The sequence below is a fragment of the Grampus griseus genome (genome assembly GCF_964374135.1).
Source record: "Grampus griseus genome assembly, chromosome: 1".
In the NCBI taxonomy this organism is placed as follows: Eukaryota; Metazoa; Chordata; class Mammalia; order Artiodactyla; family Delphinidae; genus Grampus; species Grampus griseus.
In genome coordinates, this window is record NC_139017.1 from 182510310 (window position 1) to 182522280 (window position 11971).

At 65.8% G+C, this 11971-nt stretch overlaps 3 protein-coding genes across 5 annotated transcripts in view; 2 read left to right on the forward strand and 1 right to left on the reverse strand.

Moving 5' to 3' along the window:
• The window catches only part of CFAP74 (cilia and flagella associated protein 74), a gene marked incomplete at both ends in the record, with an annotated part of 58283 nt that extends 55237 nt beyond the window's left edge, over positions 1 to 3046 (forward strand). Inside the window, 8 exons of the mRNA XM_082677795.1 lie at positions 13 to 132; positions 419 to 574; positions 1249 to 1375; positions 1502 to 1656; positions 1896 to 2028; positions 2270 to 2400; positions 2614 to 2748; positions 2945 to 3046. Coding sequence (XP_082533921.1) covers positions 13 to 132; positions 419 to 574; positions 1249 to 1375; positions 1502 to 1656; positions 1896 to 2028; positions 2270 to 2400; positions 2614 to 2748; positions 2945 to 3046 — 1059 coding nt within the window. The remainder of the gene's footprint in view (positions 1 to 12; positions 133 to 418; positions 575 to 1248; positions 1376 to 1501; positions 1657 to 1895; positions 2029 to 2269; positions 2401 to 2613; positions 2749 to 2944) is intronic.
• A 2362-nt stretch (positions 3047 to 5408) lies between these two features.
• On the forward strand, positions 5409 to 7359 carry TMEM52 (transmembrane protein 52). 2 transcript variants are annotated; one of them, XM_082648685.1, is made up of 5 exons: positions 5409 to 5503; positions 5590 to 5633; positions 5747 to 5788; positions 6406 to 6584; positions 6694 to 7359. In XM_082648685.1, the coding sequence occupies exons 1-5, from the start codon at positions 5438 to 5440 to the stop codon at positions 6870 to 6872; spliced, it is 510 nt and encodes a 169-aa protein (XP_082504811.1). In that variant the 5' UTR covers positions 5409 to 5437; the 3' UTR covers positions 6873 to 7359. The 2 variants fall into 2 exon arrangements, with proteins under 2 accessions (XP_082504811.1, XP_082504810.1); XM_082648684.1 differs by lacking the exons at positions 5409 to 5503; positions 5590 to 5633; positions 5747 to 5788 and having other exon boundaries at positions 5799 to 6584.
• Positions 7360 to 7487: 128 nt separating this feature from the next.
• CALML6 (calmodulin like 6) lies at positions 7488 to 10914 on the reverse strand. 2 transcript variants are annotated; one of them, XM_082648468.1, is made up of 5 exons: positions 9093 to 10914; positions 8280 to 8454; positions 8039 to 8183; positions 7862 to 7962; positions 7488 to 7787 (listed from the first exon to the last, which is right to left on the reverse strand). In XM_082648468.1, exons 1-5 carry the CDS (start codon positions 10062 to 10064, stop codon positions 7741 to 7743), a joined length of 1440 nt encoding a protein of 479 aa, XP_082504594.1. In that variant the 5' UTR covers positions 10065 to 10914; the 3' UTR covers positions 7488 to 7740. The 2 variants fall into 2 exon arrangements, with proteins under 2 accessions (XP_082504594.1, XP_082504593.1); XM_082648467.1 differs by having other exon boundaries at positions 7488 to 7962.
• Between the last annotated feature and the right edge of the window lie 1057 nt (positions 10915 to 11971).

The window sequence follows — 11971 nt, forward strand, 5'->3', positions numbered from 1 at the left end:
CTGGGCCATCAGCTGGAGTACTCCGTGCTGAACCCCAACGGCCCCTTTGTCCTGCTGAATCCCATCGGCAAGCTGGTGTCTGGAGAGACCCAGGTCCTGGAGCTGTCCTTCTCCCCCCGTGAGAGCGTCCTGGTGAGTCCTAGGCCCACCCTGAGCCGGGCTGCAGCCCTGGGGCTCCACGGCCCCAGTCTCCACTCTGCACACCCGCCAAGTGCCCAGGCCCGTAGTCGTCCAGCCAGGCCTGGGGAGCCGCTGGCCCTCCTGGGCCCTGGCTTCTTGCTGGAAGGAGAAGGAGAAGGCCAGGGAGCTCCAAGCCATCTTAGGTCCCGCACATCCTGAGCCAGCTGCTCCGAGACGGAGCTCCCACACCTGTCTCTGACACGTGTCTGCTCCACGCTAAGGGACGTGGTCTCCCCAGGCCCGGGAAATGCTGGAGGTCATCACCAAGAGAGGCACGCTCTCCCTGGCCCTCGTGGGCACAGGCGTGGCGTCCATGACCACGTGCTCCATTGAAGGAGGCGTCCTCAACATGGGCTACGTGATCGCCGGAGAATCCACCTCCGCGGGCTTCAAGGTAAAGCGCGTGGCAGGGACACGGCGCCTGCCCCGTCTCCTGGGAGGGGTCGTGCCTCAGGAGGGGGTCAGCCCTGCCTTGGTCAGGGAGCCGGTGCGTGTGCAGGCCGCTCCCACCCCACCCGCCAGCAGCGCCTCCACGGCCCTCTCTAGCAGGAGAAGCTGAGGATGCACACCCTCCTCCCCCACCTCCCTGGTGCCTCTGCTGCCCGGGCCTCCCGCCTCAGGGCTTTTGCGTGGGCTTCCCCACCTGGGATTGGGGGCAGCTCAGCTGAGGGACGGCTCAGGGGAGGGGCCGTGTGGGCTCCGCAGCCCGGGCAGGGAGGCGCGCCTGCCTCTTGCTGCTCCCCAGGGCCTGAGGGACGTGGCAACCTTAGGATGGAGCCGCCCACAGGACACCTGCTTCCCTGCCCGGTTTAGTCCAGGTCCTGACGTCACAGCCCAGGCCAGGGATTCCAGGGAGTGTTTTATGGGGGGATGGGGTGCTCTCAGTGGAAGAGGGTGAGGGCAGAGAAGAGCCTGGGCAGGGATGCTGGTTCGGCTGAAGGCCAGCCTGAGCCTGACTGCCCAGGGTGTGGCCCAGGGGCAGCAGAGGGAGCTGAGACCCGGTTGCAGCAGCCCGTCCATCGGTTGGCCAGTCCAGCTGGTCCAGTGACTGAGCCCTGCTCCTTGCAGCTGCAAAACGATTCCCCGCTGCCCATCAAGTTCTCCATGCAGTTGGACAGCCTCTCCACCGGGAGCAGAGACGAGCACCGGCTGCCGCAGTTCCTGGCCTCCCCGGCCCAGAGGACGGAAGTCGTGGGTGAGCTTGGCCGGCTGGGGGGGTGACCGCTGCCGGCAGGGGACTGTGCAGGGCGTGGGGGTGCGGGGTTGGGGGGCGCTGGGCACTGCGGCGGAATCCGGACCTGCCAGGCCACCCTACCCCCAGGCACGCAGAACTACAGCGGCCAGAGCGTGTTCAGTGTGGTCCCGGTGGAGGGCGTCATGGAGCCGGGCAGGGCGCAGGACTTCACCGTGACCTTCAGCCCGGACCATGAGAGCCTGTACTTCTCTGACCGGCTTCAGGTCGTGCTCTTCGAAAAGGTGCGGCTCCAGGAGCCCAGCCCGGCCCAACCCGCCCGCGTCCGCGTGTCTGAGGCCCTCGCCCTCTCCCAAACGGCCCCACGTTGGAGTCCTGTTGCCTGGGGGCTCTGCGTCAGGTTGGGGGTCATGCGGTGGAGAGACCAGAGTCCTGAGTCCCACAGGCCTGCACCCCAGCACTGCCTACTCCCGGAGCCCCATTCGTGGGTCACGGACCGAGTCTGCTGTGCTCCTGCCCCCAGAAAATCTCCCACCAGATCCTCCTGAAGGGCTCGGCCCGCAAGCACATGATGTTTGTGGAAGGCGGAGACCCCCTGGATGTGCCTGTGGAGTCCCTGACCGTGATCCCTGCCTTGGACCCCGAGCGCACAGAGGGTGAGCCCTCTGAGGTGCTGGGAGCCCCAACAGGGCCGGGGCGGCAGTAGGAGGACCAGGCCTGTTCTGACCGCACCCTTGGCCCCGGAGGCCTGCGTGTAGGGCCGGCATTCCCGGCCCAGCCCCCAAAGCCGGCTGTCCTCACCCAGCCCCGCCCACTACCCTTGCCGGACCCAGCTCCCACACTCCCTTGGTGGTACCCCCCCTGCCCTGAGCCCCCAGCCAGGCCCTCCCTCTCCAGAAGCTGAGGAGCTGAAGCCCATCCTGGTAACCCTGGCTTATGTCCAGTTGGACACGGACACGCCGGCCCCACCTGCCACCCGAGAACTGCAGGTGGGCTGCATCCGGACCACCCAGCCGTCCCCAAAGAAGGTGACCACAGCACTTCCCTGGCCTGCCTGGCACCTCTGCATCCACCACTGCCTGGGCAACCCAGGCCCCTCCTGGCCTTGCCCCTCGATAGGTGTGGGGTGGGCAGCCTGCTGGTCAGGGCTGAGAGGGCAGGTGCTGGGCTCCCTCATCCCCAGTCCCGCCGCTTCCCGGGAGCTGTGCCCGCCCACCTGCTGACAGCACCAATGCCTGCAGACTGTCGAGTTCAGCCTGGACAGCATCGCGTCCCTGCAGCACAAGGGCTTCACCATCGAGCCCTCCAAGGGCTCTGTGGAGCGCGGCCAGACCAAGACCATCAGCATCTCCTGGACGCCACCCATCGACTTTGATGTGGGTGCCTCGGACGGCAGCCAGGGAGCCTTTGAAAGCCACAGGCTGGGCAGGATGACAGCCCTGCCCCCGCCCTGGGAGGGGGCTGCAGGGGGGCCCTGGGCGGGTGAGGTGGGCAGCACCGCGGCCAGAAAACATCTGCCCGCTGTGCCAGCTGACCGAGGGTCCCCCTCCTTCCCCGCCTCTCCCCTTCCAGCCGGACCACCCACTCATGGTGTCAGCGCTGCTGCAGCTCAGGGGGGACGTGAAGGAGACCTACAAGGTCCTCTTCGTAGCGCGGGTGGTGACGGGCCCCTGAGGCCACAGGAGTCTCTCCACAGAGCCCCCTCGGATCTTCCTGCCGCATTTGAAGCCCTCTCCCGGTCTGTGGACCCAGCAGAGCCAGCCAGGGGCCTGGGACCTGGACATCCCTGCTGGGCAGCTTCAAAAGGGTGGCCCCCCACATGGCCCCATGGCCGGGGCACCCCAGCTCCACAGGCACGGCCACCTCCTGCTGCCCTGTATCCAGTGAGCCCGGGGCCAAGAGCTCCTGTCCCAGCCCCACACTCAGAACCGGCAATGAGGCCAGTCCTGACCACAACCTGCTCCCAGCCTGAGCCCCTCGGAGCCCCCAGCCCCACCAGCACCCGCACAGCCTTTCAAGGTCCTGGTGGGGGAAGAGCTGCGCCCGCCCACGTGTCAATAAACCCTGTGTGAACCTGTGCATCCAGGCCTGCAGTGTGGGCCACGGTGAGCCCTGCGGTGAGCCCTGCGGTGAGCTGTGAAGGAGAGATGCGGACAGAGTCCCAGGGGGGCAGCCCCTGCTTCCCACCCTCACTCACAAGTCAGTCCATAAAACAGTGAACTCGGCCTGGAAGACTGAGCCCTGGGGGAACAGCTGGGCGTGGGGGGGGGGCGGCTTGCGGGGCTCCACACCCAGAGAGGCCGGCGGGGAGGGAGGGGGGCGACAGGCTCCAAAGCCCAGGCGGCCCCTTAGACCTCCCTGCTCCTCCCAAGTTCCAGGGTCCCTGATGCCCCCAAGCAAGGAGCGAGCAAATGTCGGGGACACGCCCTCACTGTGTCCTCCCTCACGGCCCAGCCAGGGTCCGGGGGACACCCAGCCCATGAGACCCTGTTGGGAGCCCAGAATAGTGCCTGCACCCAGCCCCTGCCTTCTGGAGAGTGGCAGGTTAGACACTGTCCCCACAGAGCCCCCCCATCCGGGCCCCCTGTGTACACACCAGCATGCCCAGCCCGCCCACGCCACCCGCGTGCCTCCCCCAGGCGAGCACTCGCAGCCTTCCCTGGCAGGAGTGGAGGGCAAGGTGCACCCGGGGAATTCCCTGGGCACAGGCTTCAGGACACCAGCCTGGAGCCCTCACCCCACTTCCTCGGTGCCTGAAAGTCTGCCATCTCCCTAACCTTGAGCCAGTGACGGTGTCCACAGAGCAGCATTCTGCAGGACTTCAGTCTGGTGGGCAGACCCAGGTCCTTTCCTAGCCCTCACAGGGGCTGCTTTCTCACTAGGTGAGAAGAGAAGCCAGGGTCCTGCAGCCCAGGCCAGGCCCCAGGAGGAGGTCCTCCCTGCAGAGCACTACCCCTGCCTCCCCCTCAGGCTGGCCTGTGGGAGGGGCAGGCCACTCTCCTTTAAACCCTGGCCTGGCTCTCAGGGTCTAGAACCAGCGGACCCTGGTACTCACAGCCCAAGGCCCTGCCTGCACTCCTGCCTGCTGGCTGGACCAGTGCCCATCCCCCTCCCTCCCACTCCTGAGCCGGGCCTCCGAAGCAGAATGGAGGAAGAGGGTAGTCAGGAGGGGCCTTGGGGGCCATGGTACAGCCAGGAGGTGCTGGACAGCTGCAGGACAGAGGCAGGGCAGAGATCATGGAGCAGGTAGCTGGCAGATCTAGGCATGAGAGAGCCAAGCCGAGGAGGCCCTGCCCTCAAGGGGCTGCAGTCACTTACCCTCCAGTGGGGAGATGCTTGTGGAGTACGTCCTGAGCGCGATGAAGAAAAACACGGCGGGGTAGCTTCTCCTCCCACCCTCCCCAGACGAGACACACCACCCTGCACCTTGCCGTGCTGACCGCCTCCCTCAGCCTGAGCGCCCGGATGGCGGAGCGGAAGGCAGAGGGGCAGCGAGCGCCCGCAGCGAGCGGGCACACTAAATGTAGTTGAACAGCGCGCTAGGAACGCCCCAGCGTCTTGACTGCTGCAACCCTCACCTTGAGCACCGGGGTGTGTGCGAGGCGTGGCCACGTGTGTCCTGGCCGCCACCCCCCGAGGCCACACCCTGTGCAGACCGGGCCACAGCTGTTCAGGGTGCGCCCCGGTCCACCCCAAGCCCGACTGCAAGAAGCCAACGGGGCGAGACCGCCCCCCGCCCCGCGATCCTAGGCTGAGGAAACACAGAGAAAACGGACCTGATGGGAGGGCCAAGAGGTGGGGCTTGTGGGCGTGGCTTGTGTGGGCGGGGCCCTGGAGCGGGGGAATCTAGGGCCTGCCCAGAGCCTGCGGGGGGGTGGGGGCCGCTAAAGGGCGCGGCTAACCTTGGGCGGAGGGTAGGGGCGAGGCACATGGGCGCGGCTACAGGGCGAGCCCTCCAATGGACGCGGTCTCGGGGGGCGGGGCTTGCGCTGGGCGGTGGCCTAGGGGCGGGGCCTCCATAAAGCCTCGAGGCTAGGGGGCTCGCGCTTCCCGTCGGCGCTGAGCATGTTCGCTGGCGCCCTAGCTGACCGCGGGCTCCTGCTGCTGCCGCCGCTCCTGCAGCTGCCGCAGGTGGGTCGCGGGGCGCTCGGCTCGTGCACCGCGGGGCGGGTCTGCGCTCGGCGCGCCCTGGCCCGGGCTCACCCCTGTCCCCACAGGTGGCGCTGGGCTTCGCGGAAGGCAGCTGCGACCCCTCGGATCAGTAAGTGGGGGCGGGGGGGGAGGGAGCTGGGGTGGCCCCACCCTGGGGGAGGCTCGGGCAGGGCGGTCGGCCGGGCCCTGCCTCGCCTGCTCCAAGTGCCCCCGTCCCCGCAGGTGCCCGCCCCAGGCCCGCTGGAGCAGCCTGTGGCACGTGGGGTAAGTGGAGGCCGCGGCGCGCAGCCGGGTGCGACGGTTCTCCCCCGGGCCAGGCCCACCAGACCCCCACCCCGCCTGACTCCACGGCCGAGGCGTCGCCAGCACTGTCCCCCTCCTGGGCCGCTGGCGGGACGGCGCTGGGGCCCTCAGAGCCTGGCATGCTGACCCCAGCCTCCTCCCCCAGCACCAGGGGTGACCTCCTGCGTGGGTCCTGCCTGAGTCCCCCATGGCTAGGGACACCCCCGGGGCCCTGGGCAGGACTTCCCTTGTAGCCTGCTTGCCCACCTCCCACTCCCTCGCTCCCCGCCCCTGTGGGAGGCCCCTGTGAACATGGTCATTGGTCTGGGCACAGGACTGTGCAGTCGGTCTGGGACAGCGTGTCCTGGGAGTAAGCCCAAGGCCAGTTGTGGCCAGCCCTGGAGAGACAGCCAGGGCAGGCCAGCAGCAGGAGGCCAGGCCGGGCTGGGAGGAGGTCTCTGGCCTGGAGACAGAGTCCCTGGTTGTCTTTTACCCTATCCATCGCCTTGTCTTGGGCAACCGGGCTGTGACTGCCCCCAGAGAGCAGGCGCCCAGCGGCCAGGGGTCGGTCCAGCGGCAGATGTCGCCCCCCCGCCCAGGCTCCTCCTGCTTGCTGTGCTCCTGCTGCTGCTGTGTGGGGCCACGGCCAGCTGTGTCCGCTTCTGCTGTCTTCGGAAGCGGGCGCACGCCCAGCCACACCTGCCATCAGCACCTGAGTCCTGCGACCTGACAGCCATCCCCGCGGACAGCGACAGCCCCATGCACAGCACTGTGTCATGTGAGTGCCGGCAGACCTCGCCCGGCGGCCCACCTGCCTGAAGGGGCGGCAGGGGACTGGTGAGGGCCAGAGCCACCCGTCGCCACAAACCCATTCTGGTTCCCTGCAGCCTACAGCTCTGTGCAGTACCCGCTGGGCATGCGGCTGCCCCTGCCCTTGGGGGAGCTGGACCTCGACTCTGTGACCCCTCCCGCCTACAGCCTGTATGCCCCTGAGCTGCCGCCCTCCTACGATGAGGCCGTCAAGATGGCTAAAACCAGACAGGAAGAGCCACCCCCCTCCCAGTAGCCCAGCCCCCTCCCTGAGGCCTCATGCCTAGAGACCCCTCCAGGGCCCCAGGGGTCGGGCCGCAATGCCCAACACCCCTGGCTGTAGCCCTGGTGCCCCCCCGGAGGGGGCAGGAAAGCTCTCCCGAGCCTCCCGATGCCACCAGCCACTCTGTGCTCACAGGGGACTGTGCAAGGGCACCCCAGCCCACCCTCACCATCCTTCCCGCCCGGGAAGGCCAGCCGTCCGGCACATTGCTGCAGCCCTGGCCTCGTTGCTATGTAACGCTGGGCATCTGAGCCAGCCGGCCCTGTGTTGGCCACACACACACACACACACACACACACACACACACACACGCTGCCTCGTTCAGCCCTGGCCCCTGGCTCAGGCCCAGCAGGCCCTCAGTCCAGATGAGGCCCCACAGACCTAAGCCTCAGGGCTCAGAGCCTGCTGTGATGTCTACAGCTTTTTGGAGAGAGAGAGAATAAAGTTTCTATCTAAGTGATCTCCATATGGAGGAAAGAGCTCCGGGAGGGGCCCTCGGGCAGCAGCCTCGCAGGGCAGGCAGGCAGCGTGAGTACGTGGTCCTCAACCTATGCCCAGCCTGGCCTTCCGGCTGGTGTCCGGAGCCCAGAGCTGGGCTGTAGGCAGTGTCGGGTGTCCCACAGAAGTGATGGCCCAAGTGTGATGGGCAGCTCAGGAGAACCCTCTCCCTCCTCCAGACCCGCAGCTTTGCAGCCCCTTTTTCCAGCCTTGGGACAGTGAAGCACACACGAGTCTGGCCGGAGCGTTTATTGGCCACGGAGCCGGCGTGGGGTGGATGACAGGGTGGGCGGCAGAGTGATGGCAGCAGGCAGCGGGCTTCCCACGGCCGCAGTGGCTGCTCCTACTGGACCAGCTTGAAGGACTCCCCAGTCATCATGGCCACGAACTCTGAGAGCAGAGGGACAAGTAGGCAGCCTGGCCTGACCCGGCCGCCGGGCTCCCGGGGCCCATCCCCCACTCACCCTCGTAGTCGATGGTCCCGTCCCCGTCCTTGTCGGCTTCCTTCATCATCTGCTCGGCCTCCAGCTCGCTGAGGGGCTCGCCCGCATTCATGAGCACGTACCTGCAGGAGCCTGCGCTGAGTGGCAGCCAGCGGGCCCTCCCCCCGGCCCCGCCCCCGCGCCGGCCCGGGGCCCTACTTGAGCGTGTCCCAGTCAATGTAGCCCTTGCCCTCCTTGTCGAAGATGCGGAAGGCCGCCCTGAGCTCACTCTCCTGGTTCTGGGCCTTCTCCCAGTATACCCCCATCAGCGCCAGGAAGCTGTCGCAGTTGAAGAACCCTTTCTCTGCGGGAGCAAGCAGCAGGTGCCCGAGTGAGGGCGGCGAGCCCCTCCCCACTCACACCCCGGTGACGCCCCTCCCGCTGCCCCTGGCGGCCTCACTGTCTCTGTCCACGTCCTTGGCCATGGAGGCCAGCTCGCTCTTGGTGGGGTTGATGCCCATCAGACTCATGAGCCGCTCCAGCTCGTCCGTCTTCACCGCCCCGTTGCCCTCCTCATCAAACATCTCAAAGACCCCCTTGTACTCCTCGATCTGCTCCGCCGTCAGGCGCTCCGTCTGTGGGGACACGGGCCCAGGCTCGCCAGGAGCCCCTCCACCCCTCAGTCCAGGGGAGGCTGGAGGCCCCAGCCCAGAGCAGGCTTGAGGCCAGGCGGCACAGGGATGGGTCTTGAGGGGAGAGCAAGGCTCCGCGAGGCCACTCAGAGGGGACGGCGCTCAAGGCAGGGGCAGGCCAGCCACGTGAGAGTGCAGTGGGGCAGCGCTGGACAGCCAGTGAGGCCAGGGGAGGGACACCATGGCCAGCGTGGGGAGGAGCCTGGCCTGGGGGCCAGGGTGAAGGCCCCAGCCTGTTCTGGCATCCCAGAGTGATAGTCCAGGGCCGGGCCACCCTGCCTGCCACCGCTCCGGCCGCTTTCCGAAAGGGCTGCTCCGGCCTGGGCCCCAGAGCAAGAGCAGCGCCAGTGGCCGGCAGGGCCCCGCCTCGGGCCCCCCACTCCGCACTTTCCCCCCAGCCTTATTGGACGTCTTCCTCAGGTCCCCAGAGACCCTCCCACCTTTGGTCACGGCCCCAGCCTGATCCCCGTGTGCGCAGAGGCCTGCCCGCCGTCCTCTCTCGCCCAGGCACTGCCCAGCTCCTGCTGGACCGCCCAGCCCAGCCCGCCGGGGGCTCTGCCGGGCGCCGGGAGCAGCCTTACCATGTCTGTGGCTGGCTGAGGGGACACTGCACGGTGGCGCTGGAGCTGCTGTGGGCAGAGTGCAAGGGGCAGAGAGGGCGGCTGAGCTTTAGCGGATCCAGCTGCCCGGGGTCCCTGGGGTCCAGATTCCAAGAGCCTTTTATGGCCAGGAGATCCTGTCAGCCCTATTTTGGGACAGGTTGGCCCTTCCCCACGTGGCCCTTCCTGGCCTGAGCAGCCCCTCACCCCAGAGCTCCCTCTCTGACCCTGGGTCCCAGCCAAGGCCCCCCTGGGCCACGGCAAGGATGGACATCGTGGGCCAGGGCAGGAGAGGGGCTGTTCCCTTCTCCCCAGTGAGCCCCTTCCCCCCACTGTGCAGCGGGAGGCCCCACGGGCTGTCATCACTTCTTGGTGAGGGTTCTTGTTGACGGCCCTCCCTGGCCAGGTGTCGCCCTCACATCCCCAAGGACCCAGGGCCCAGCACGGTGCCAGCACTTTGCAGACACCCTCTAAAGACAGGTTCAATAAACATGCACTGGGGTCCCCCTCGGGCCACCCTGTGCAGGAGGGGCTGGGGGTCCACAGTCCCAGGAGAAGACAGCTGGCCACGAACCAGGGGCGAGAGGATGCAGAGCGGATGGGGCCAGGGGGCTGGACTGGCCATGGGGAGGCCAAGCCAGGTGCCTCTGGGCGGTCGGGGCTATTCTCAGGGAAACCTGACCCCCTTCCGCTCAGAAGAGCAAAGCTGGCTCCCGAGGGAGCCCCGTGGCCTGGCTGTTTAGTAACGAGACGCCACAGCAGCACACACACCCCTGCCTGTGTGCGCTCAGCCCTTGGACACACACCCGCCGCCACCCCAACGTGGGGTGGTGGCTCTGGGTCCCGACCCCGGGCCCAGGTCCCTGTGCTCCTGTCCGGGCAGTGACCTGCTGGCCTGGCCACGGCGCTCGGAGGTCTGTGATTACAAGCTGGGGCTGAGGGGGCTCCTCCCATCCCCCCTCCAGCTCCTGCCCCCAGCGATGGTCACAGACAGGTCCCCACTAGTTCCCTTCACCCCCGTGCATGGCCCCCAGGGTCACGCACGCCGACACACATCTGCCTCGGCCCCATGGCCACCTGACGAATCTAGCAGGCGAGGTATGCCCTGTACCCCACCGGCCTGGCTGGCCCTCCGCGGGCCAGAATATGGAAGCCACAGGGCCATTTCCTGCTGAGGCCCAGGACAGCTGCTGAGGCCGCAAGATCTGTGCTGACGGGGACAAAATGGCTCCAGCGGGCACCGGGCCAGCGGCCCCGGGCCAGGATGGAAGAAGAAGCCGGCTCTGGGCGCCCTACCTTTGTCCTGGCTGCTCCGGGCTGTGGCTTCAGGCTTTGTGACGGTGAGAAAAAATTTTCCCACCCCTTCCCTCAAAAATCCCCAGACCATTTCAAGGAAACTAGTCGCATCTCTACACCCGGACCACAGCTGGAGGAGAAGAAGGCTGGTGGGGGCTGCCGCACGACGGCAGTGGGGCAGGGGGTGCGGGGAGAGCAAGGGCCTGCGGAGAAGGAGGGCGTGAGGGTCAGTTTTGCATCCCGTTGGCCAGGCTACAAGCCCAGATGTTTGCCCAAACACTAGTCTAGGTGTTGCTGTGAAGGTGTGTTTTTTCATATATGTATTGATTACAGTGGTGAAATTAGCATAAAATATTACTCAGAAAAGGGAACTAACATATACTGAACCTCTGTCATGAACCACAATCTTTTCGTTTGGTCTTTTTTGTATTGTTTGTGGTACAAAGCACAAAACATAAAATTAACCATCTTAACCATTTTTAAGTGTGCAGTTCAGTAGCGTAAACTATACGGGCCTTGTTAGGCAGTAGATCTCCAGAACTTTCCGTCTTCCCAAACCGAAACTCTGTCGCCATTAAACACTCACGCCCCAGCCCGACACCCACCCTCCTGCTTTTCTGTCTACGGACTTGACTCCCCTAGGGACGTCGTATGAGCGGCATCAGACGGTATTTGTCCTTCTGAGTCTGGCTTATTTCACTCAGCATCATGTCCTCTAGGAGCATCCACGTTTTAGCAGGTGTCAGAATTTCTTTCTTGAGGTTGAATAATATTTCATTGGATGAATAGACCACATTTTGTTTAGCCGTCAGTCTATGGGCATTCAGGTTGCTTCCACCTCTTGGCTACTGTGAATAATGCTGCAGTGAACGTGGGGGTCATGGAGGGTTTTTTCCATGTGATCACCATGGAAATCTGTAGATTTGAGTAAAGCAGGTGACCCTGGTAATGTGGGTGGGTCTCATCCGAAGAGTGGAAGGCCTTAAGAGAAAAGCCTGAGGTCGCCAGGAAGAAGGAGTCCTGCTGTACACAACCTCTGGCCCTGAGCTGCAGCCTCAGCTCCTCCCTGGGTCTCTAGCTGCTGGACAAGCCACAACCACATGAGCCAGTTCCTTAAAATAAGTCAGTCTCCCTCCCTCCCGCTCTCTCCCATTGGTCTGTTTCTCTGCAGAGCCCTAATCAGGTCAGAGGGTGACCAAGGGCGGGGACCCAGGGAGGCCAGAGCAGTGTGCTCCCAGCACCTGGGCATCTGTGCACAGGCCCCCAGGGCCACCCTACCCCACGGCAGGGCACACGGTGTGTTCTCTGGGCGGATCTGGACGGAACCATGGGCTCCCCTAAGAGAACGGCTGAACTCGCAGACTGAAACCCCAGGCCAGGGGGAGAGGAAAGTTCATGTGCGCAGCAGGGGGGCCCTAGCCCCTCCCTCAGTGCCCCCCACACACACACGGTGCAGACCAGTCATCCTCTCCCAGAGAAGAGAAGAGACCCACAGACACTGCCACTGGGGGTCCCCAGTAAGAAGACACTGCAAGCCCCACACCTCCGGGGGGGCCTCAGGTGCA